Source organism: Setaria viridis, chromosome 2 (assembly GCF_005286985.2).
Source record: "Setaria viridis chromosome 2, Setaria_viridis_v4.0, whole genome shotgun sequence".
Lineage (NCBI taxonomy): Eukaryota > Viridiplantae > Streptophyta > Magnoliopsida > Poales > Poaceae > Setaria > Setaria viridis.
In genome coordinates this window covers 19,550,963-19,576,724 of record NC_048264.2, presented here as the reverse complement: position 1 = coordinate 19,576,724, position 25,762 = coordinate 19,550,963, and the positions used below count along the sequence as shown (strand labels likewise).

The 25,762-nt window shown below is 41.6% G+C and overlaps 1 protein-coding gene across 1 annotated transcript; it reads left to right on the top strand.

Moving 5' to 3' along the window:
* On the top strand, nucleotides 1-22,054 carry LOC117843484 (auxin transport protein BIG). The gene is made up of 14 exons (XM_034724089.2): nucleotides 1-401; nucleotides 4,020-4,126; nucleotides 4,331-4,496; nucleotides 4,573-10,598; nucleotides 10,708-11,319; nucleotides 11,423-11,603; nucleotides 12,162-12,396; nucleotides 12,503-17,050; nucleotides 17,156-17,378; nucleotides 17,499-17,897; nucleotides 18,384-18,527; nucleotides 18,702-19,727; nucleotides 19,875-20,378; nucleotides 21,083-22,054. Exons 1-14 carry the CDS (start codon nucleotides 185-187, stop codon nucleotides 21,893-21,895), a joined length of 15,201 nt encoding a protein of 5,066 aa, XP_034579980.1. The 5' UTR covers nucleotides 1-184; the 3' UTR covers nucleotides 21,896-22,054.
* Nucleotides 22,055-25,762: the final 3,708 nt, after the last annotated feature.

Here is a 25,762-nt window from a genome sequence, read left to right as displayed (position 1 = left end):
CACGCTCATCCTCTCTCAGTCTCTCTCTTCCCCCTCCCCCTTCTCTCTCTTCTTTCTCTCTCAAAAACGACAACACATGTAGCACAAAACCCTCCCTCCTGACCTCCTCATCACAAGGTTCGAGGGCGATCGATCCGACGACCGCTCCTCTCTAGGCACCCCCGCCGATCGGAGATCCCTCGCCATGGCGGCGGCGGCGGAGATCTCGGCGATGCTAAACCACCTCGCCGCCTCTGCGGAGCGGGACCCGCCGGCGCGCCGCCTCCGCTCGCCCACGGCACGCCCCGGGCTCGAGGCCCTTGCGGGGGCCCTCGCGGCCGGTCCGCCGACAGACCCAGCCGCCGCCCGCGCTGTCCTTTCTGCCGCCCGGGCCGTGGTGTCCGCAGTCCTACCCACCTCAGGTGAGCTCCTCCGATCCCGCCTCTCCCGTCTTGGATGGTCCCCCATGGGCCATGAGTGTTCGCGTTGCTGTATTATCGCGGGTTGTGATCTTGTATTTTTATAAGCTAGGGCTGCTAGATGTGCTGCTGCTGGTGGCTTGTGTTGTCTGATCCTAAGATTGCTGCTTGTTAGAGAGTAAGATAGGTATCACCTTGCCTTGTGGCAGTAGTTCCTCTACAGGGACGGTTACAGCTACGGCAAAGAATCAGACCGTTTGATTGGTGTCTGATAGCTTCCATAGTTCCATGTCTCATAACCTTTGTCAAAGTTGCCGCTATAGCTTCCATAGTTCCATCTTCCATGTCTCATCACCTTGTTCAAGTTGCTGTGTTCATGTGGCTTTAGGTGTTTTGTTTCCCTTCCATATTTTGTGCACTGGATTGTTAGATCTATATATACAATTGTTTGAGAGTTTCCCTTATAGCTCTGGCTTTTGTTTACTTAATTGTTGCATCAATCTTCAGTCTGGGTCAGCAAGGTTTATCCATCCTGAACATCATCCCTGTTTCATGTACCAGGCTGTGCTCCACTCTGCATTCTGTTTCAGTCCATTATGTTTGTGATGCGAGGTTTATAGGTTTTCTTGTTCTTTTGGTCCTACTATGGTTATCTTGTTGCCACGAGGTCATGAACGTTTGTGCTTTCTCTGTGCATTTTTGAGTTGGTTTAGCTAGTTTAGGCACCGGAGAATTTTATATACACTTCTGCACTTCAAATTCATGCACTCATGTATGGATTGGGTTCACTGCTTCACTATATACTTCATTCCCTGTGGCTAATGATGTATCGTTATTTTCTTTTATCTAATGTTGGACTGATTGCTGCTTTGTTACCAGTATCGGTTCTCAGTGGTATCATGTCTGAATTGCATGATAGGATGATTGGTAGTCCATGGGATTGACAACAGATTTTCTTCACTGATCTTAATAATTTGGTAGAAGATGCAATGGTGATTTGTAGTTCCCATTTCCTGCCAAATATGGATCTAGGTGTCTGTATTTTGGAACAATGTGGAAACAAGAGTATGTAAGAATCATATATGAATGGATGTTCCCTGCACATGCACACTACCTATTTACTAGTTCTGGCTAACAGCTGTAATTTTCTGGTTGCTGTTTGGTTTCAGAATGATACTCTTAATTCTACATTTCACTTTCAATGTGTTTGTAATTTATAGGAATGAGCAAAGCAATAAGTTTCCCTGTTGTCTGGGTTAAGTTCCTTCTTCCTTGTAGTGCTGTGTGTTAGGTGATAGTTTTCTTCAGACTGAAATATTGTTCTTAGGGAGTAAGGTGGTCCCAACAACCAGTGTATCTGTTATATGTCAAACAAGAGCATGGTTCGTAAGGCATCGCCTAGGCGATGAGGCGCTCACTGGGGGCAAGGTGTCCCTGACGCCTAGCCAAAATAGGGAAGAAGAGAGGGAAGAGGGGGGCACGGAGAAGAAAGGAAGAGCAAGGAGGTGAACTGGTGGGCGGCACGGCTCTCGTTCCTCCTTCCCCATCCTCGCCAGTTCAGGCGCCATCGCTGCCACAGCTCCGCCCACTGATTCCAGAGCAATTGCTGGCGCAGATCTGCCCCTGCTCAGCTGCGGTGGTTGCGATCTGGAAGGGGGTGGCAGTGGGGCTCCGTTTTAGTAGGGGGAAGAGGCTGATTCATGGCCATGCTCGTCGCTACTTCTGTGGGGTTGTAATGTTCGGGGACGGGGTGCAGACAGAAGATTGAGAGGATAGGGTACTGGAGGTGGGAGGGGAAAGGTTGTTTATGGGCTGTTGTCTTGAGTTGGGCTTTAGTAGACTAGTGGGCTCATCTATTGTTGTGGTTATGGCCTATTAATAGACTTATTTTTCCTTTTATTCTCTAATTTATCTATGAGTATGGCGTTCGGCCGTCTGCCTTGCCCGCCTTACCGCCTCGCCTTAAGCACCGAGGTAATAAGAGGGTGGTGGGTTGCCACGGCTCGCCTTAACGCTTTAAGAACCATGAACAAGAGTAATGAATTAGTTTATCAGGTTTCTCTTGTCCCAATGTGATCTCGATCATCTAGAAACCCTAGTCCTTCAAACATTCTCATTCATCCACTTATCTAATTAGGAGAAAACTTTTGAGATTTGAATTGAACCTGGCATTTGCCTTGTTTACTTAGTGGGTTTCCTTCTCTTTCTGCTAGATTTTCCTTTAGTGAGAGGGGGGGGGGGGGGTCTGGGTTTTGTGTTTTAGATATTTCTCTGCCCCTCCTGAGAACACATGCTGATTTATTGCATTCCTTTACCTTATTTTGAGCGTCTGGATAGGTGCGTTCTTAATTCGGTGCTCTTCAGCATAAAGTATCTTGCTGCTTCTGGAGGCCTTGTTTTTGTTGTCTGTGTTGCACTTAGTATTTACTGTGACCTTAGACAGGGTTTCTTATGGAGATCTTGGTGCACTCCCTCAAGATACTACCTCCGTCCCAAATTACTATTCGTTTTGGCTGTTAGGTGCATAGCTTTTGACATGCACCTAGATATATACTTATGTCTAGATACATAGCAAAAGTTATGTATCTAGAGAAGCCAAAACGAATAGTATTTTGGGATGGAGGGAGTAGGAAGCAATTTCTATTGCATTCCATGTCACTCCATTGGTACTAAGCATGCCCATAGTGACCTCCTCAATGGCACTGAAAGCATTAGCTTCAACTCCTTCGTGATGCATGTGTTGAATAAATAAAATGGTAGAACTTGTCATGCCTTTGATGTAAAGTTGATGAGGGACATCAAATATAACCAAATGGTTCATGAACATTCAAGTGTGTCAAAATCCAAACTGAATTTTGCTATCAAGAATTAGAAGACAAGTCCCACCCTTCTACTATGAAAAGATACACTCATCTCTAGACACTTCAAGAATTAGTTGCAAATTTGGTTTTCACTACTACTACACTAGTGTGATCAAGAAGTATCTTGAAGCTTAATTGTCTATTAGCTATACATGAGTTGTTACCTAGTTGTCATATGTGAGTTGTTATCTAGTTGTCATATTAATTGTGTAAGGCTTATGAGCCTATAAATAGAGGCAAGTCTCAAGTTTGTAAGGTGGTTTTGATGTACCCACTATAGTTATGAATAGAACATGTTGTTCTACCCTTTAGATCTTGGACTAGATCTTGTACCCTAAGGGCTTTGGATTAAGCTCTTGCTATCTGTGGATTCGGATTCGACCTTTTGGTCTATTTGTCTCTGGAATGATATCTAGCTCAGCACGTTGAAGTGGTTCCTTCAATACTTTGTGCTGTTTCTACCTATTAGCACATTGGAGAGGTTCCTCCAATACTTGTGCTGTATCTATCTATTCGTAGCAGCAATGTGGAGCTGTTCCTCCACATTAGTGTGCTGCATCAAAAGTTGTCTCTAAGAAATCTTTTTTTCTTGCCTATTTGGAGTACTCATTTACACTTCAATAGATAATAACTAATAGATTTTCTACAATATTATGCCCCCCTTTCCTTTAACTATTAGAAGGAGGTCTAGTGTAGCTCTAAAATAAAAGGGTTATGTTGAGGAAATTAGGATTTGATCTGTTTCTCTTTTTCTTATCAGTGGAAGAAGTGGAGTCAATAGCTGTGGAGATTGTGGAGAGATCTTTGGAATTCTGTCTCTTGCATCTAGAAAAATCGTCATATGCGTGTGATGACTTTAGCTTAGTGGTAAGTTCTCCTCACTTGGTTTTAATTTGTGGGGGGTGATCATTTGGAGTTTCTGACTTATCAAAGTTTACTAGATGTTTTCCTAAGATGATCTTATATGTTGTCACCGTTGTGTTTCCATCTTGGTTGAGCCAGCGTTCTGCAAAGATACTTGCACGTCACGTAGCATTCTTTATTTGTTAATTTGGTTTTGCATATTTGCAGAATGAAGTTGCCTGTTTTGTGGAATTTATTCTGCTTAAAGGTACTCACAATAAGGCATACTCATTGGAACCCTGCGTTATAAATGACATCATTGAGCAGTGGACATCTGTCCAAGTTGAAGCTGAGCGCTTGAGCCCACAAGAGAAATATTTCTGCTATCTAAAAGGTAAACTCCTGGGGCCTTTGCTATGCGAAAAGAATCAATGTTTTATGTCCATTTGACGACTTATCTCTATTACCAGGATTCAACTGCTCGAAAAGTGGAGATGATCTTAAACGGTTTCGTTTAGCCTTGTTACCAGAATACTTGCGGCAAGATTACGTTATTTCAGAGAATACCCAATCATGCAGTGTGGTATCTCCAAATAGCATGGTGCCATTAGCGCAGCATTTTGCAGCTGTTCATTTATGTTGTATACCACGCCTTCTTACACTAGTGGGGAAGCTATGCCAGTCTCCTGCTTTGGAAATGGTTGAAGATGTAAACATTAACTTGAGGTTGTCTTTTACCCAAAGAATTTTGAAGTTAGTCTGTGGTCTCACTATGGAGTTTCCCCCTGATGCTTCTGATGCCATGATGTTATCATCAGTAGCAAGATGTGCTGATAGTCTTCCAGCCTTGTTCAGACTGAAGTTCAAGTTCTCAAATCATGACAGAGTCTTCTGTGTAGATGGTGTTGGCACTATCTTGCTGCAGATACTTGAAGAATTTCTACAGCTAATGCAAATTATCGTTTGCAACAGTGATATCTGTTGTACAGTTCAAGTATGCGTACTTTCATCCATGCTGGAAATCTTCAGTCCTAATATATGGAGATATGAAAGATCTGGTACTTGCTTGGTGCCTCCTTTAGCTTACTCTCCTCGTGTCGTTCAATTTGTGCTGAAACTTCTTAAAGACACCAAACGATGGACAAGGCGTGTTGACAGGGACAAACCTGAAAAAGATGCTTTCTATTATTCATTCAATCATGAGTTAAATGATCTGTCTTGTCATGTCCGTTCAGAGGAGGTACCATTGCTGAAGAAATATACATGTGAGGAGTATCTACAATTTATCTTCCCTTCAGGAGAACAATGGTTGAATGGTTTAGTTCATCTGACTTTTTTCCTCCACGATGAAGGAGTGAAATCAGTGACAAGTGAGAAGCCACAGCTGAGTTGCACAAAACAACCTATTGTTTCAGAATTGGAATCTGTGGCTAGTCACGAGGAAGAAGCACTTTTTGGGAATCTTTTTGCTGAAGTACGTCCTGCAGGAATAACCGAAAGTGTTGAGCAGCCAACATCTCTAGGGAGCGATCTATCAAACAGCCAGCAGGGGCCTATTCAGTTAGCTGCCGACCTGATATGCTTTATGAAAGCATCCATATTCTCTCCAGAATGGTCCAGGGCTATATACATGGATGCTTGCAGAAAATTTAACACCTGTCACCTAGATCAATTTCTTTCAATACTGAAGTGCCAAGCTTGTTTCCCTGACGAAAGCAGCACTGGAAATACGATGTCTTCTGAAAATAAATTACTGCACATCAATGCAGCTTGTTTTGAACTCCTACAAATGTTTCTTGTTTGTGATGAATGTCCTGCTTCCTTAAGGGAAGACCTTGTGGAGAAAGTGTTTAATGTTGACAATGGGAAGTACACCTATAACCACTATGCACTTGCTTTAGTTGCGCATGCTATGACTTATGCAGCAAACTCAGGATTTAGTCTGGGAAGAAAGATTTTTGTTCAGTATGTTACTTATCTTTTGGAGAAGGCAAATGATACATCATCCAGCTCATTAAATGTTAGTGATTTCTGTGCAAGTCTCCCTTGTGCTTTTCATCTTGAAATTCTTTTGGCAACATTTCATTTAACGACAGAGTCAGAAAAGGCTGATTTGGTCAAAATTGTACTCTCTTCCCTAGAGAAAATGAAAAAGCCTCCATCTGGAGTATCTGTGACTGGACTGACAAGATGGGCATTGCTCCTATCAAGACTTTTGCTTGTTCTGCGACATATGTTGCTGTACCCGTTAACACATCCATCATGGCTGTTTATGAGGATGAGATCCAGATTGAGGGATATCCAGTTGAATCAGGGCCAGTCACATTCCATGAATGATTGCTTGCCATCCCTTGCCACTGTTATTGTGGAGGAAATGCTTGATGATTCTGTCAAAAAGAGTGCTATGGCCAGTGATTTGCTCCCTCACTTAATTGATATGACTCCAACTCATGCTGACTCCTATTTTGATAAGGCTGCTGTTGAAACTTTGGGCTTGAGCTTGGCTGATTTGGGTGCAACTATGTCACAAATCCTTAATTCTTGGAATGGTAGGAGCGCTGAAGTTGCTGATGATCTCATTGTGGAAAGATATATATTTTTTATTTGCTGGAATACTCTATCTGTTACAGGCTGTCACGGCAATGGTTCTCTTCTGAATGATTATTACTTGAAGCCTGAACTTGGCAATGTCAACGTCTTCCTAGCATTTGCTCTCAGTATCAGCAATGGTGCTTCATCTCATGCTGGTATCGATCTGCCTGCATTAATATTTGAACTCCTAGAGTTGTTGCACTCTGATATTCTTGGTTCTAGTAAGCTGGAGAGTTGGGATTTCCCAAGGAAAGGAGCTTGGCTTTCTTTTATTCTCTCACTCATTAATGCGGATCTTCAGAGGCAGCAGGTAGGTGCAGAAACTGAGGTGGATTCACATAGAAAACATGAGGTTCAGGGTGAGGAGCTATTTACTCATGGAAATAGTTTGTCTATATACCTAACCAAGAACATTGGACGCTGTTTGGATACCTTGTCTTCTCTTTTGGAGGTCTACCTTCATACTTTTAAGAAAGCATACCTGTCATTTCTTTACAGTGGAAAGCCTTCCTTGGATAATTCTTACCCTTCCCTGCTGCTCAAGCATTCTGTCTTTGACAAATCCAAGCACCACCTTCTTTTTGAGAAATCTGGTTCATATTTGGAAATGCTGGAACCCATATACCAGCTTTCATCAAGAATAGATGGAGTCACCACAAAGCTAGGTGAAGGTCAGGAAAATTATTTTTCCCTTAAGTGCTTGTTGCATGGATTTCCATCAGCTTACCCTTCTAGCAACAGTGCCCTCCTTTCTTGCATTCTGGTGATAAATGAGATCATGCAGACCTTTAATGGTTATACAAAGGTTGCGCTACCAGGAGACAGAGACAGAGTTGATGAGGGTATTATTTCCAAACTGCTTAGTATGGTGATGGCTGTTAGATCAGATCAAACATTCAAACCTATTCATGGAGAGTGTGATAATATATTTATGAGTCTAATTAACAACAGGGATGATCTTGCTAAGTACAGCGATCTGTTTGTTCTGAAGCAGCTAGAAGGATTCCTGGCTGACATAAACTCGAATGAGAGCATGGATAGCAGGATGAAAGAGATTTTAGTTTCTACAATTGTTGATCTAGTGGAAGACCTTAGATCTAAAAGAGAGGTGTTTAAATTCTTCCTTGGTGATGATGCAGAAGGAGCTCCTGATGAAGCAAGCCGTATTTTTGCATCTGAGCATGCTGATATGTCAGTCTTTCTTGATGTTTTGGATTGCAAATCTGAGCAGGTTAATTTGAAGATTCTGCATTTGTTGACTGATATATTGCGCAATGGTTGCTGTCCTGGTCTTAAGCAGAAGTTGCAAAACAAATTTATTGGAATGGATGTGCCCTGCTTTTCGTCATGGTTAGAATTTGTAATATTGGGACCTTCTGTAAAAGTTGAAAGCACAAATGGCACTGCTGGTCCTGCAACCCGAGAACTAGCAGTGGATTTTTTTACGAATCTCATCTGTCCTTCACCTGAAGCAGTGACCAAAGAACTTCAACATCACCTATTCAACTCTATGCTACTGTTACTTGATAGAGCATTTTTGTCACATGACCTCCAGACTGCTAAAGCATATTTCCATTTTCTTGTTCAACTATCAAGTGAGGAATCACACTTCAAGCACTTGTTTGAAAACACTCTGATACTGATGGAGACAATGGTTGAGGACAAGGGTAAGCTGCACACTTTGAAGTTTCTGTTTTCTTTTGTGGAGGCAGTGTTCGGCGATACTGGACTAAATAGAAGTGCTCTTAAGAGACTTTCATCAAAAACTTCTGGCAGCAGTTTTGGATCAGGATCTCTCATCCCAAAGCAGTTGAAAAATTCAGAAAACCTTGTTATCCGCACGAATCAAGTAAGTAATCCTGCTGTAGATTGTGATGCTAGCTCTGGTGAGGAAGATGAAGATGATGCTACTTCTGATGGGGAATTAGGGAGTATTGATAGAGATGAGGAAGATGACGGAGACAGTGATAGAGCTCTAGCGTCAAAAGTGTGCACATTTACATCCAGTGGCAGTAATTTCATGGAACAGCATTGGTACTTCTGCTATACTTGTGACCTGACAGTTTCGAAAGGCTGCTGTTCTGTTTGTGCCAAGGTGTGTCATCGAGGGCATCGTGTTGTTTACTCTAGATCAAGCCGTTTCTTCTGTGACTGTGGAGCTGGAGGTGTGAGAGGAAGCAGCTGTCAGTGTTTGAAACCTCGGAAATTTACTGGCAGCTCAACTGTACCACCAGCAGCTAGCAGCTTCCACCCCATACTAGCTTATCATGAGGATGTGGAGCAGGTTGCAGATAGCAGCTCTGATTTTGAAGATGATATCTCTACTGATGCTGATAGTTCCATGAAGCTATCTGTGCCTAATGAATTCAGCAGTGGGCTTCCTTTATTTCTTAAAAATCTGGATATTGAGGTTAAGGTGCTTGAAATCTGCAAAAAATTGCTGCCTGCTATACTTGACCGAAGGGAGTTGAATCTTTCAAAAGACAGAAAGGTTTTGTTGGGAGGTGATGTGCTGGTGTCACATTCCTCTGACATCTTCCAACTAAAGAAAGCTTTTAAAAGTGGATCACTTGACCTGAAGATAAAAGCCGATTATCCAAACTCTAGGGAGCTTAAGTCACATCTTGCTAATGGTTCGCTTGCTAAATTATTGCTCAGTATCAGCACTAGAGGTAAGCTTGCTGTTGGAGAAGGTGATAAAGTTGCTATATTTGACGTGGGACAAATTATTGGACAGCCTACTGCATCACCTATTACAGCAGACAAAACCAATGTGAAGCCCCTCTCCAGAAACATTGTTCGCTTTGAAATTGTCCATTTAGTTTTCAATCCATTGGTGGACCATTACCTTGCCGTTTCTGGATATGAGGACTGCCAAGTGCTAACATTAAATAGTCGTGGTGAAGTAACTGACCGCCTTGCCATAGAACTTGCTCTGCAAGGAGCATATATTCGACGTGTGGAGTGGGTTCCGGGTTCTCAAGTACAACTCATGGTAGTAACAAATTTGTTTGTGAAGATATATGATCTCTCACAAGACAACATCAGCCCCATGCATTATTTTACTGTAGCTGATGATATAATAGTTGATGCGACCCTTGTCCCCTCCTCGATGGGGAAATTGGTGCTGCTTGTTCTTTCTGAAGGGGGCCTTTTGTATAGGCTGAATGTTACATTGGAGGGTGATGTTGGTGCAAAAATATTGGCTGAAACAGTCTTGGTCAAAGATGCCGTATCCATGCATAAAGGTTTGTCATTGTACTTCTCATCAACGTACAGGCTTCTATTTGTATCTCATCAAGATGGTACAACCTTCATGGGCTGCTTGAATGCTGATTCTTCGTCGATAACGGAATTGTCATATATATGTGAGGAAGATCATGATGGTAAATCCAAGCCAGCCGGGCTCTACCGTTGGAGAGAGCTATTAGCTGGCAGTGGAATCCTTACCTGCCTATCAAAATCTAAATCAAATGCTCCTTTTGCGGTGTCGTTGGGTCCTCATGAATTGGTTGCACAAAATATGAGGCACGGTATTGGTACAAATTCCTCAGTGGTTGGTGTTGCTGCCTATAAGCCTTTGTCTAAAGATAAAACACATTGCCTTATTTTGTATGATGATGGCAGCCTTCATATTTACTCTCATACACCTAATGGAGGTGAAAGTTCGACAATCCTTGCAGCAGAGCAAACAAAGAAGTTGGGCAGCAGCATCCTCAGCAGTAGAGCTTACACTGGCATAAAACCAGAATTTCCACTTGATTTCTTTGAGAAGACAACTTGCATTACAAGTGATGTTAAATATAATAGCGAAACAACCAAGAGTGGCGATTCTGAAAGCATTAAGCAAAGATTGACATCAGATGATGGGTATTTAGAGAGTCTGACATCTGCTGGCTTCAAGGTAGGGTGTTCTGTTTTGTTCATACTGTGATTTTTTCCATCATCCATGTAGTGTCCCTAAACCAATTGATGTTGAATGACTTATATGCACTCCATTTTTTTTGTTGTAGGTGACTATTTCAAATCCTAACCCAGATATAGTCATGGTTGGTTGCCGGATCCATGTGGGCAATACATCTGCTAGCAACATTCCTTCTGAGATCACAATTTTTCATAGAGTCATTAAGCTGGATGAAGGCATGAGATCATGGTATGATATTCCATTTACTACTGCTGAATCACTTTTGGCAGATGAAGAATTCACAATTTCTGTTGGGCGGACGTTCGATGGTTCATCTATACCTAGGATAGATTCTATTGAAGTTTATGGTCGAGCTAAAGATGAATTTGGATGGAAAGAGAAAATGGATGCTGCGCTTGATATGGAAGCACTGGGTGGTAGTTCTACTGGTGGAAGATCAGGAAAGAGACCCCAAATTGTGCAGGCTGCTCCTATCCAAGAGCAAGTTTTGGCAGATGCCCTCAGGATTCTCTCACGCATATACCTGCTATGCCCACCAAGTTGCTTTACTGACATGGCTGATGCAGGCATGGAACTTAATAATCTAAAATGCAGAGCTTTATTGGAAACCATCTTTCAAAGTGACAGGGAACCTCTGCTACATTCTGCTGCATGCCGTGTCCTTCAGGCTGTGTTCCCAAAGAAGGACATGTACTATCATGTAATACCAATTTTCATTGCCTACTGATCTTAACACTTATGGGTCAATGGTTTCCTTCTGCTCCACTATTTTTTGGATGACCCTATGGCTTCTGTTTATACAGGTTAAGGACATGATGCGCCTTCTAGGGGTAATAAAATCACTCCCAGCAATTACTTCAAGAATTGGAGTTGGAGGTGCTGCATCTAGCTGGGTGATAAAAGAATTTATAGCCCAGATCCATACAGTTTCCAAAGTTGCATTACACAGGAAATCAAACCTGGCCTCTTTTCTCGAAACTCATGGTATTAATTATACTTTTGACTCGTTGAACCAAATGTATCGTTTGACTCTTACATGTTGACTTTTAGAAGGATTGAATATTCAATTGCTGACTGGGCCGTTGATTTCTCTCACCTTTTGAATGGTGCCTCAAGGAGTGGATATTGTACTCCCCCCGTCCTGAAATCTAAGGCATTTTGGTTCGTCCTAAGTCAAACTTCGCTAAGTTTGACCAAATTTATAGAAAAAGGCAATGATATTTATGATGTCAAATGAGCATAATTAGATCCATTATGAAATACACTTTCATAATTTACTTATTTGATGTGTTAGATGTTAATACTCTTTTCAATAAGCTTGGTCAAAGTTAGGCTAGTTTGACTTGGGACGTACTTGCCTTGTATTTCAGAACAAAGGAAGTATTACTTTCCTTGCATAAGTTGCATTATGTGGGCCGTACATTCACATAAAACAACATGCTAGAATGTAGTGATATTCCCCAATCTGTCAATTATTACAGTTGCTAATTTAAAATATTCTCAACCTACAAATATTTATTATAATAACCGCATTTTTTGCAGGTACAGAACTAGTTGATGGTCTTATGCAAGTTTTCTGGGGTATATTAGATTTAGACAGACCAGATACACAGACAATAAATAGTCTTGTTGTACCCTGTGTGGAATTTATTTATAGCTATGCTGAATGCCTGGCTCTGCATTCCAATGAAAATTCTGGAGTTTCAGTGGGACCTGCAGTTGCGCTACTGAAGAAGCTACTCTTTGCACCATATGAAGCAGTGCAGACTTCTAGCAGGTGATCCTCTTCCATTGTTTATCAATCAATTCGTGTGCCACTATTAACATTTGCTAGTTTTCATTTGTTACCATTTTCTCAATTACTTTTTCTTTCTGGTTTTCAGTTTAGCTATTTCATCCCGGTTTCTCCAAGTTCCTTTCCCGAAGCAGACAATGATAGCTAATGATGATGCTCCTGAAAACCATGCAAAACCGAGTGCATCTGCTATGGGTTCCAGCAGTGGAAATGCTCAGGTTATGATTGAAGAAGATCCTGCAGCATCATCAGTGCAATACTGTTGTGATGGCTGTTCCACTGTTCCAATACTTAGGCGAAGGTGGCACTGTAACATATGTCCAGATTTTGACCTATGTGAAACTTGCTATGAGATACTTGATGCAGATCGCCTACCGGTACCGCATTCAAAAGATCATCCCATGTCAGCAATACCAATTGAACTTGATACATTTGGAGGCGAAGGCAATGAAATCCATTTCTCTATTGATGAGCTAACAGATTCTGGTGTTCTTCATCCTCCTGCTGATAGAAGTGTTCAGACCTCCCCATCATCGATTCATGTTTTCGATGCAAGTGAGTCTGCAGACTTCCCTGAGACTATTGCAGGCCAAACAACTGTTTCAATTTCTGCATCGAAACGTGCCATTAATTCCCTGCTACTTAGCCATCTAATTGAAGAGCTTAGAGGTTGGATGGGGACCACAGCTGGTACTCGTGCCATACCTTTAATGCAGTTATTCTACAGGCTTTCATCTGCAGTTGGTGGTCCTTTCATGGATAGTTCAAAGCCAGAAAATTTGGATTTGGAAAAGTTTGTGAAGTGGCTCATGGATGAAATCAACATAAACAAACCATTCCCTGCCAAAACGCGATGCACTTTTGGAGAAGTTTCGATCCTTGTTTTCATGTTCTTCACACTTATGTTCCGTAACTGGCATCAGCCTGGGAGTGATAGTTCTCATTCAAAGTCAAGTGGGAGCTCAGATTTGACAGAGAAAGGTCCTGTTCAGGTTCCGGCGTCAACCACAGTTGCTCTTCCATCATCCCGTGGTGACCAGGATAAAAATGAGTTTACTTCTCAGTTAGTTCGTGCCTGTTCTGCCCTCAGGCAGCAGTCGTTTTTGAATTATCTTATGGATATTCTGCAGCAACTTGTTCATACTTTCAAGTCATCATCCATAAATGGAGAAGCTGGTTCTTCTGGTTCAGGCTGCGGATCCCTATTGACAGTAAGGAGAGAGCTACCAGCTGGAAACTTCTCTCCATTTTTTTCAGATTCATATGCTAAATCTCATCCAACTGATCTGTTCACGGATTACTACAAATTGTTGTTGGAAAATACTTTCCGGCTTGTATATAGCATGGTTCGACCAGAAAAGGAGAAGTCTGCTGAGAAGGATAGAAGCTACAAGGTTCCCAACACAAAGGATCTAAAGTTGGATGGATATCAAGACGTGCTTTGCAGTTATATTAGCAATCCTCATACTTCATTTGTTCGGAGGTATGCAAGGAGGCTCTTCCTTCATTTATGCGGCAGCAAGACTCACTATTATAGTGTGAGGGATTCATGGCAGTATTCCCATGAAGTCAAGAAACTTCATAAAATCGTAAACAAGTCTGGAGGTTTCCGAAATCCTGTGCCTTATGAGAGAAGTGTTAAGCTCATAAAATGTTTGTCTATTCTTTGTGATGTGGCTGCAGCAAGGCCAAAAAATTGGCAAAAGTTCTGCTTGAAGCACATGGATCTTCTTCCATTTCTCGTGGACAATTTTTACCATTTCAGTGAAGAGTGTATTATTCAGACTCTCAAGCTTCTAAATTTGGCTTTCTATTCAGGAAAAGATGCCAATCATAATGCGCAAAAACCAGAGTGTGCTGATTTAGGAGGTTCTACAAGAACTAGCTCACAGTCTTCAGACTCGAAAAAGAAGCGGAAGGTCGATGATGGTTCTGAAGGTTCCTCAGAAAAATCGTGCATGGACATGGAACAAGTTGTAGAAATGTTCAATGATAAGGAAGGTGACTTGTTGAAGCGGTTTATCGATATATTCTTGCTAGAGTGGAATTCAGCAGGTGTCCGCCATGAAGCTAAATGTGTTTTATTTGGGGTGTGGTACCATGCAAAAAACCCACTTAGGGAGACTATGCTAACAATTCTGCTGCAGAAGGTGACACATCTTCCCATGTATGGACAAAATATTGTTGAGTACACTGACCTTATGATCAGTTTACTCGGGAAAGTGAATGACTCCAGTGCAAAGCAGAATGACTCTGAACTTGTGAATAAGTGTTTGGCACCTGAGGTAATAAGCTGCATTTTTGACACGCTCCACTCTCAGAATGAGCTATTGGCAAATCATCCAAATTCCCGTATTTACAACACGCTGAGTTGCTTAGTGGAGTTTGATGGCTATTACTTAGAGAGTGAGCCTTGTGTTACCTGCAGCTGCCCAGATGTTCCGTATTCAAGGATGAAGCTTGAAACCCTCAAGTCCGAGACCAAATTTACTGACAACAGAATAATTATAAAATGCACTGGAAGCTTTACTATACAGTCAGTTACAATGAATGTTTATGATGCTCGCAAGTCTAAGTCGGTGAAAGTACTCAATTTGTATTATAATAACAGGCCTGTGACTGACTTGTCAGAATTGAAGAATAATTGGACTCTTTGGAAGCGTGCTAAGAGCTGCCATCTTACATTTAATCAGACCGAATTGAAGGTTGAATTCCCCATCCCAATTACAGCGTGCAATTTTATGATTGAGCTTGATTCATTTTATGAAAATCTTCAAGCTTCTTCTCTTGAGTCATTGCAATGCCCACGGTGTAGCAGGTCTGTCACTGATAAGCATGGCATATGTAGTAACTGCCATGAAAATGCATACCAGTGCCGACAATGTAGAAACATTAACTATGAAAATCTTGACTCTTTCCTCTGCAATGAGTGTGGATACAGCAAATATGGTCGTTTTGAATTCCACTTCATGGCAAAACCCAGTTTTTCATTTGACAACATGGAAAATGATGATGACATGAGAAAAGGATTGGCAGCAATTGAGTCAGAGTCAGAAAATGCACATAGGCGGTACCAGCAACTGATGGGATTTAAAAAGCCTCTCATTAAACTTGTGTCGAGCATAGGTGAACAGGAGATAGACTCGCAGCAGAAGGATGCTGTCCAGCAGATGATGGTGTCCTTGCCTGGGCCAACATGCAAGGTAAACCGCAAGATTGCACTTCTTGGTGTTCTGTATGGTGAAAAATGCAAAGCAGCTTTTGATTCTGTGAGCAAAAGTGTTCAGACATTACAAGGGCTGCGTCGTGTTTTAATGACATATCTTCATCAGAAAAGTTCTAGTGATACCAATGCATTACCAGCTTTTTCAATACCAAGGTCTCCAAGTAGTTGCTATGGGTGTAGTACCACATTTGTTACACAATGCTTGGAGTTACTACAAGTGCTGTCCAAACATGCAAACTGCAGGAAGCAACTTGTAAGTTCTGGAATTTTATCGGAGTTATTTGAAAACAACATTCATCAGGGCCCTAGGACTGCACGCACTCTTGCTAGGGCTGTGCTATCTTCTTTCTCTGAAAGTGATGCAGATGCAGTTCAGGAATTGAACAGTTTGATTCAGAAGAAGGTGATGTATTGTCTTGAGCACCATCGTTCCATGGACATTGCACAATCAACACGAGAAGAGTTACTGCTGCTATCAGAGACCTGTGCCCTTGTAGATGAGTTTTGGGAGGCAAGACTACGTGTCGCCTTTCAACTGTTGTTCTCTTCTATTAAGGTTGGAGCAAAACATCCTGCAATTTCAGAACATATTATTCTTCCTTGTTTGAGAATAATTTCTCAGGCTTGCACGCCTCCAAAATCAGACGGGGATAAGGAGTCAGGCTTGGGAATATCTAGCTTGGCACTGCAATCTAAGAATGATGATACAACTGGCAACACAACCACTAATAACCCCAGTGCTAAGATTCAACCAGATATATCTGGAAAAGTTCATGATGGAAGTCAAAGAGGCCAGGACATTCCACTTCTGAGCTACTCTGAATGGGAGGGTGGTGCATCATATTTAGATTTTGTCCGGAGGCAGTACAAAGTATCACAGGCAGTGAAAGGATCTATTCAGAAGACACGCCATGATTCACACAAGCCCGACTATCTGGTTCTCAAATATGGACTCAGATGGAAGCGTCGTGCGTGTCGGAAATCAAGTAAGAGTGACTTCTCAAAATTTGCCTTGGGTTCCTGGGTATCAGACTTGATTTTAAGTTCGTGTTCCCAGTCAATAAGATCCGAGATATGCACTCTCATAAGCTTGCTATGCCCATCAAACTCTCCCAGACAGTTTCAGTTACTGAACTTGCTCATGTCTTTACTTCCTCGAACACTCTCAGCTGGTGAAAGTGCAGCAGAGTACTTTGAGTTACTTGGGATCATGATTGATTCAGAGGCTTCACGTCTTTTCCTAACTGTTCGTGGTTGTTTGACATCATTATGTTCTTTGATAACAAAAGAAGTGTCCAATGTTGAATCACAGGAGAGAAGCCTAAGCATTGATATATCACAAGGGTTCATTCTTCATAAGCTTGTTGAGCTCCTGAACAAGTTTCTTGAAATTCCCAATATCAGAGCAAGGTAAAGCTGTCTGTGCTCCTGAATAAGCTTCTCTGTTTGCACATAAGCTACCAATGCATCTGGTTGCTTTTCGATGTCCTTACCTTTTTCCCCCTCATACTACAGGTTCATGAGTGATAGGTTACTATCCGAGGTCTTGGAAGCTTTTCTGGTGATCCGTGGGCTTGTTGTGCAAAAGACAAAGTTAATTAATGACTGTAACCGTCTTTTGAAAGACCTTCTTGATAGCTTGCTCCTTGAGAGTACTGAAAATAAACGTCAATTTATTCGTGCTTGCATCTCTGGATTGCAGAAGCATGTGAAGGAAAAAAAGAGACGGACATCTTTGGTAGAGCACCTATTTTTTTCTTTATTTTGATACTGTGCTTATAGTTCAATTGCAACTCTTGTGAACATAAAATGTAACTTTTTCTTGCCCTGTTCACTTATCTGGAATTTTATTTTGCAGTTTATATTGGAGCAACTCTGCAATCTGATTTGTCCAGTGAAACCAGAGCCTGTTTATCTTCTGATACTGAACAAGGCACATACACAAGAAGAGTTCATCAGGGGTTCTATGACAAAGAATCCATACTCCAGTGTGGATGTTGGCCCTCTAATGAGAGATGTGAAAAACAAAATATGTAACCAGCTTGATCTGATTGGACTTTTGGAGGATGATTATGGTATGGAATTATTAGTTGGTGGAAACATAATCTCACTTGATCTGAGCATTTCCCAAGTCTATGAGCAAGTATGGAGGAAGCACCATGGTCAAACTCAACATTCTTTGTCAAATGCCAACTCACTAACTGCTGCATCATCCATTAGAGATTGCCCGCCGATGACAGTGACCTACAGACTGCAGGTTAGGGTCAAGGTTTCCTTTTTGTCCTTCAATTTTTCATTTTATATTAGCACCTATTTAGTTGTAAGGGATCTTAATAATTTTTTATAAGAACTGCTCATTAGCTGCTAACATACTAAGTTGACCTGGTATATATGTCCACTAATATTTGGAATTGCTGTGACACTTTATTTGCTAATATATTTATGTGGTTCTATGATATGCCCCCTTTTTATATCATAAGACCTTGATTTCTTCTGGGCACTGCATATGGATGCTAAATTCCAGATGCAACTTTTCTTGTTAAAATGCAATTATTGTACAATAATGAACTAATCTGGAGGGCGTTCTTGTTTCTGTTAATATAATTGTGCATGATATGATTCTTTGCTTCTCTTGGTTAGGACTTTTAGATATTTCTTGATGGATTCATAGATAGTAGATAGTCTGATTTTCTTAACATTATTTCAATGTTATGTTCAAAAGACATGATTATTTTCTGATCAGGGTTTAGATGGTGAAGCTACTGAGCCTATGATTAAAGAACTGGAAGAGGAAAGGGAGGAATCACAGGATCCTGAAATTGAGTTTGCTATAGCAGGTGCTGTTAGGGAATGTGGAGGCCTTGAGATTATTTTGAGCATGATTCAGGTATGCCCTTCTAAATTTCAATTGAGTTGGTTACCGTCATCCCTCGTTCTCCCTCCAGTGTAGATTAATCAATCGAGCAGCTATCAACATGAACTTGAAAAAATATGTAAATTTTGTGTTCCAATCTTGTTAACGTGACCTATTTTGTATTGATGTTCTTATGTTGTTGGTCAGAGCCTGCGTGATGATGAGTTCAGATCTAATCAAGAAGAGTTGGCTTCTGTTCTTAACCTTCTAAAGTATTGTTGCAAAATCCGTGAAAATAGATGTGCCTTGTTACGTCTGGGTGCTTTGGGTTTGCTGCTTGACACAGCTAGGCGTGCATTTTCTGCGGATGCAATGGAACCAGCTGAAGGTATTCTACTAATTGTAGAAAGTCTTACTATGGAAGCTAATGAGAGTGACATAAGCATCGCCCAAAGTGTTTTTACAACTACTAATGAGGAGACTGGTGCTGGTGAGGAGGCAAGGAAAATTGTTCTCATGTTTTTGGAGAGATTATGTCATCCTTCAGGTGCCAAAAAATCCAACAAGCAACAAAGGAATGAGGAGATGGTGGCAAGGATCCTGCCTTACTTGACCTATGGGGAACCTGCAGCTATGGAAGCTCTTATTCAACATTTTGAGCCCTACCTTAGGGATTGGACTGAATTTGATCAGTTGCAGAAGCAACATGAGGAGAATCCAAAAGATGATAGTATAAGCCGAAACGCGTCGACGCAGCGATCTGCCGTTGACAACTTTGTTCGCGTATCAGAGTCACTTAAGACTAGTTCGTGTGGTGAGAGGCTAAAAGAGATTATTCTGGAGAAGGGCATTACGAAAGCTGCTGTTGAGCATGTGAAGCAAAGCTTTGCTTCTCCAGGACAGACTGGCTTTAGAACAAGTGCAGAATGGACATCTGGCTTGAAGCTACCATCTATTCCACCCATTCTGTCAATGTTGAAGGGGCTGGCCAAGGGCCATCTGCCTACACAGAAGTGCATTGATGAAGAAGGCATATTACAACTGCTTCACGCTTTGGAAGGGGTGCCTGGTGAAAATGAAATTGGTGCAAGAGCAGAAAATCTTTTGGATACGCTGGCCAACAAAGAAAATAATGGAGACGGCTTCCTAGGAGAGAAAATTCAAGAGCTGCGACATGCTACAAGGGATGAGATGCGTCGCCGTGCTCTTAAGAAAAGAGAGATGCTACTTCAGGTAACTCTTATAGTTTCATCAGCAGTTATGTGACCTGTTTTCTGAAGTTCTTTTCTGCAAATATTTCCAACAGTAATTGTTAGGTCCTGAATTCTACATGTACGCATGTTAATGGGCACTGCGTTTTCCCCTCCTTTTCTATTCCAGGGAATGGGAATGCGACAAGAATTTTCTTCCGATGGAGGTAGACGCATTGTTGTGTCTCAGCCCACTATTGAAGGTTTGGATGATGTGGAAGAAGAGGAGGATGGTTTAGCATGTATGGTTTGTAGAGAAGGGTATACTTTAAGGCCAACAGACATGTTGGGAGTCTATGCATTCAGTAAACGAGTGAACTTAGGTGCAACAAGTGCTGGTAGTGGCCGTGGGGACTGTGTTTACACCACTGTTAGCCACTTCAATATCATACACTACCAATGCCATCAGGAAGCTAAACGAGCTGATGCTGCACTGAAGACTCCTAAAAGGGAATGGGATGGTGCTACCTTGCGAAACAATGAGACATTGTGCAATTGTATCTTTCCATTGAGGGGGCCATCTGTTCCTCTTGGGCAGTACACTAGGTGTGTTGATCAGTACTGGGACCAATTGAATTCTCTTGGACGAGCAGATGGGAGTCGTCTCCGATTATTGACATATGACATTGTGCTGGTATGTGATCCTGACTTGGGTTACATATTCTTGTGCTAAAATGGTGCAAAAATTCCCAATCATACTTTTCACTGTAATTCAATTGGTATGAATGGCATTTTTATTATGGCTACATTTTGTTTTATTTTAGTTCTTGCCCAGGTTTGAATCCTCTTCCTGAAAGTTGAAATATACCATGAAACGACAGTCATGTTTTTTATTTGGCCCTGAGAAATGCATGATTGCATTGCCATGTATGGGTAGAAAACTTGTTTCTGAAGATTATTTCCATATTGATTATTCTTTGACATGCATATTGATTATTCTTGTTCTTATTATCTTACATGCTAAAAGTATGTTCTTTGACATTAATGATGCTGTTGTTCCATTCTATTCTAATATACTGTATCAGTTCATAAATCATTTACCACACTAAGTATTCAAATGTCACATAGAAATGGTGTCAGTGGTTTCGCATCACTCATCATAAGTAACCTCTATATCATTAATTTCATTACCTACTATGAAGTTACAAAATGCAGTGGTCAAGGTGTATTGAAAGCCATGCTGATGTCTGAAATATAACGAATGAGTTCAAATTGTAACTTTGATTGACAGATAGATGTACAGAAGATGTCATTGTGAATTGTTTGACAGTGATTTTGGCAATCATTTACCTGTTACACTTGACTGATCTCATAAAATGGTGCTTTTTTTTCCACTAGATGCTTGCGAGGTTTGCAACAGGCGCTTCTTTCAGTACGGATTGCAAAGGTGGGGGCAGGGAAAGCAACTCGCGATTTCTTCCATTCATGGTCCAGATGGCTTCGCATCTTGCAGATGGAAGTGCCAACCAGCAGCGTCATGCTATGGCCAAGGCTGTCACCACGTACCTGTCCAGCTCTCCATCAACACCGGAATCTCCTATTCGGCTTTCAGCATCCATCTCTGGGCCCCGTGGTAGTTCAGGTTCCTCCGAGGAGACTGTACAGTTCATGATGGTTTATTCCCTTCTGTCAGAGTCATACGAGAGCTGGCTCCAGCACCGACCAGCATTCCTGCAGAGGGGCATCTACCATGCATACATGCAACATAAGCATGGGCGATCAACCCTCAAGATGTCTTCTGACTCATCCTCCTCGGCAGTTCGGTCAGATGAAGGTTCATCCTCTGATATGAGTGAGAACAAGAAGCTATTTACCATCGTCCAGCCAATGCTGGTGTACACTGGCTTAATTGATCAGCTGCAACAGTTCTTCAAGAAGGGCAAATCATCCGGCATGGGCAAGTCAGGTGAGAGAGAAGAGTCTGGTGGTAGCCTCGAGAAATGGGAGATCCAAATGAATGAGAAGCTGAGCAATATGAAGGAGATGGTGGGGCTATCCAAGGACCTGCTCTCCTGGCTGGAAGACATGACCTCGTCTGATGATCTGCAGGAGGCCTTTGATGTCATGGGAGCGTTGACGGATGTATTCTCGAGTGGTCATGCGACATGCGAAGATTTTGTCCGGGCGGCCATACATGCCGGCAGGAGCTGAGCATTAAGAACGGAATGGTTCCTCGGTGTGTTGTGTGTTGATATATGTGCCATGTGCCTAGCTGTTTTGTATGAGTAAGCAGCTATAAACATTATAGCCTTGTTAGATCAACTGGTTCAGAACTGTACTTCTATTTCTTGGTCTCGGCCATTCTCGTCATGATAGCTCCATTCAGCCCCGATGTTTCCGGTTGCAGCAACGTGGCATCCTTTGCCGTATCGTTAATCTGACACTGGCTCACGTTACGGTTGACTCTTTTTTTTCCTTGCCAATGTTTGGACATCGTATTTCATTAGGAGAGACAGTAGGCCATTTGAATGATAGCAGCATTCAACCACCAACAAACGAGTCCCCCGACCACCCATCAAATGGCCACCTAGAAACAAATTGAAATGGTTTGCAAGCACATCAAAACCAAAAATTAATCTCGTGGATATATAATTTGGAGAATAAAATACACTGGTAGTCCTTAAATTAAATAGTCCTTAAATTAAATAAAGTACCATCTGAGTCCATAAACTCTTAAAAGTGCCATCCATCCGGGTTCCTAAACTCTCAAAATACATTTTTCAAATCTTAAAACTTGTTACATGTCGCTGATAACAATGCTCCCTCCTCGCTCCTTACCTTCACAACCACCTTATGCTAGTGATCACACAACGCATGTGTTGCTTGGTGCTTGGAGGACCTTAAAATGCACTCGGAGAGTTTAAGGATTCGGATGACGTCATGAGACAGGTTGGGAGACCTGAAAATATGTTTTTGAGGGTTTAGAGGTCCGGATGACATCTTGTCATGGATCTGAAAATGCATTTTGAGAGCTTAGACACCCCATGACAAGTTCAGATACCGCCCATGTATTTTACTCTAATTCGGAAAAATAGGTGAGCGATTCATACACATCATCCCTTTCTTTTATCAAGGGTTCTAGCAATTGGTATCCTTTCACAAATAATTAAAATGCAATTCGTGATCTGAATCTTTAATTGTGGAAAATTTTCAAGTTCTTTTGCCAATCCCTCGAATTGGATCTGACTAAATTCGGGCATTATGGACATTCCCTCGTTTCCATTCCGGAGCATTTTAATCTTAAGTTTCCTATCCTATTTATCGAAAAAAGATTCCATTATCAGCACACTCTTCATCAATTCCTACAGATAAATCTACCAACCATGGAATCTATATTCTGTTTACTGACACTATTAGAGAACTGGGTATTAGTAACTGGGTATTAGTACCGATTCGTATGGTGCATATCTCTCGAAAATGCATCCGGGATTAACCCGTCGAGATAAAAGGGGGCAGTCTTTTATCATGGGTCCTAAATCGGGATATAAGATCATCTTTTAGTCCTAGTTTGTAAAACCAACCGGGACTAACCGGGCTGCCACGCCAAGCGCTGGACAGACCCCTTTTTTTCCGGTTTGTAAAACAAACCGGGACTAATGTGCGTGTATACAACGCCATGCAGGCGTCTGCATGGCGCCTATAATTTCGTGCATCACATACCCCTTTAGTTAGTTGAGAGTTTTTTTTATAATTAATGAAATCAATCAAACTATATATAGTATTTAAACGAATCAATTTAACTATTACATACTTATATAGACAATTCTTATACAATTAGCTAGTATATGTACAATTCTTGATTAGTATATATATACAGTACAATTAATTCCTAGCTAGCTAGCTAGCTATATAGCTCTAGGATCTTTGTTGAGGTCTTCCCGTTGAGGTGTTGCTTGGTGCTTCTTAATTTCATCCACCGTAATGAAATTCTCCTTGTGGATTTATCACCTCATCCAGCAGGAATCCTACGAGACTTTCGCATATTCTGTCTATTCTTTTCTTCTCCAAGATCTTGTCTCGAATATTATGCATATGTAATTTGGAAGTGAATAATGTTACATGGACAATTAAATATAAGGAGATAGAAAACAATTAACTATTAATAGTATTATTTATATTACATACTTCCTGTTTTTCCTGCGGCATCAACTTGGCCTGGTGTGATAGAAAACTTTGCATGTTCTCACAGACATAGTACCCACATAGATTAGTCCCTTGTTCCTATCTTAAGCACTTCAGTGGAAAAAAACAAGTTATAAAATATTCGTCATATAGAATGTACAAAATATGCAAACTTCATACGTACCGGGAAGTCTGTGTCCCATGTAAGTTTTTCTTGGAATACACCTTGGCGTCATTTTTTGATGAATTATTTTCATGCCCTACAGATTTAAATAATGAATGATATAGTGTTAGGTGAAAATTTAGGAAATACACTTTTGTATTGAGATAAAGGTCCATAATTATTAATTATAAGTGTAGAATGTCTTGAATCTCTTGGTACTCCGCTAGTGGTTTCCTCAAGGAATCGAGGACGGTAACTCGGCTTCTATCAGGCTCAATTACTATTAGGATCCAGTGGTAACTGTGTATGTAAATATTCATTAGTCAGATAAGGAAAAGAATACTAAGATAGACGGTATACGTACGTGCAAACACTTACTTGAAGTTGTATGGAAGTAGTATGTAGCTCTTGCCACCTTGATGGTCCAGCATATTGAAACATTCCACCAACATTTTATCTGTAAAATCTTGTAGTTGGGTTTGGTTAACTACGAATGGATCCATGAAGCCAACATGCAAGTATCCTTCTTGTCGGCACTTCTGAATTAGCCGCCTACATAAAAAGGAAGACAAAGTTAGTAGGGAGACGCATGCATAAAAATAATGACGAAGATAAACGGATACTTACAGAGCCCAGGCGCTGATGAGAGAGACGTCTAGAGCATCTTGATGGTACACTTCGTATATATCTTTGAATTCTAGCCAGAGGAATTTCTCGCCTTCGTCGTAAAAATCTATCGGTTTTACCTTAAGGGTGAACATGGAAGTCTGGTCGGCGGACGTCTTCATGTACCATTCATGGAATTCGTACATCTTCGGTGATAGGCTCCCTACCAACTCCGGCCTTACCAGACTTTCCTAGCTCAAACGTCCATCTTGGTTGAAATGGCTGTGAAGTTGCTGGCTCGTGACCACCTAGCTCTATACATTGATCAAGTCCCACTTCAAATTCTTCCATGAATTGCAATACTTGATCTTGTTGAGACTTGGGCATTACTGCTATCCTTCTAGCGTCTCCTTCTGGTAGATGACGAAGGCGGCGATCAACAACAGTTGAAGATGACTTTCCTTTTCTTTTTTTCCCTATATTCATCACCTCCTTGTTTGAATGTGACATCTTCTGAAAAAATTGTAATTAGTTGGATCAATTGTTGGTTGTGGCTCCATCTCCCTTGCTTTTTTTTTGTTCAGCCCTTTTCCTGAACAAGTCCTTGCATTCTGCTTGGATTTCGGACCAGCGTTCCTCTTGAGTCATTGCATTCCAGCGTTCTTCAGGAGTCAATTCAGGCTCCTTATTTGTTTTCCTCTTTTTATGTGCTGGCCTGGGAGCCGTTGGTCGCGACTTCATAATCGGGTCTCCAGCAGGTTCCTTTTTTGGGGCTGCAGGTACCTTGCTTAGGACTGCTCTTATTCCCCGCGTCGTCGGTGAGCAAGGAGCAGTATTGTTGTCTTCGTCGTTGCCAGCTGGATGTGGAGATGGAGACTTTGCTCGAGCATGCATCAACGACGGTCCTGGCACTGAATGTCCTAGTGCTGATGGTCCTGGTGATGATGGTCCTGGAATCAACCGTGGTGGAGAAGTCGGTCTTGCCATTTGAGGAGATGGTTGTGGCTTGGGTTCTTCCGGAAGGGGTGCTGCCTCCATACCCAGGATGATGATGTAGCATTTGGGCCATAGAATGATACCTTCTTGAACTGCATCTCCTAATGTCCTCTGATGAGGACACCACCTGC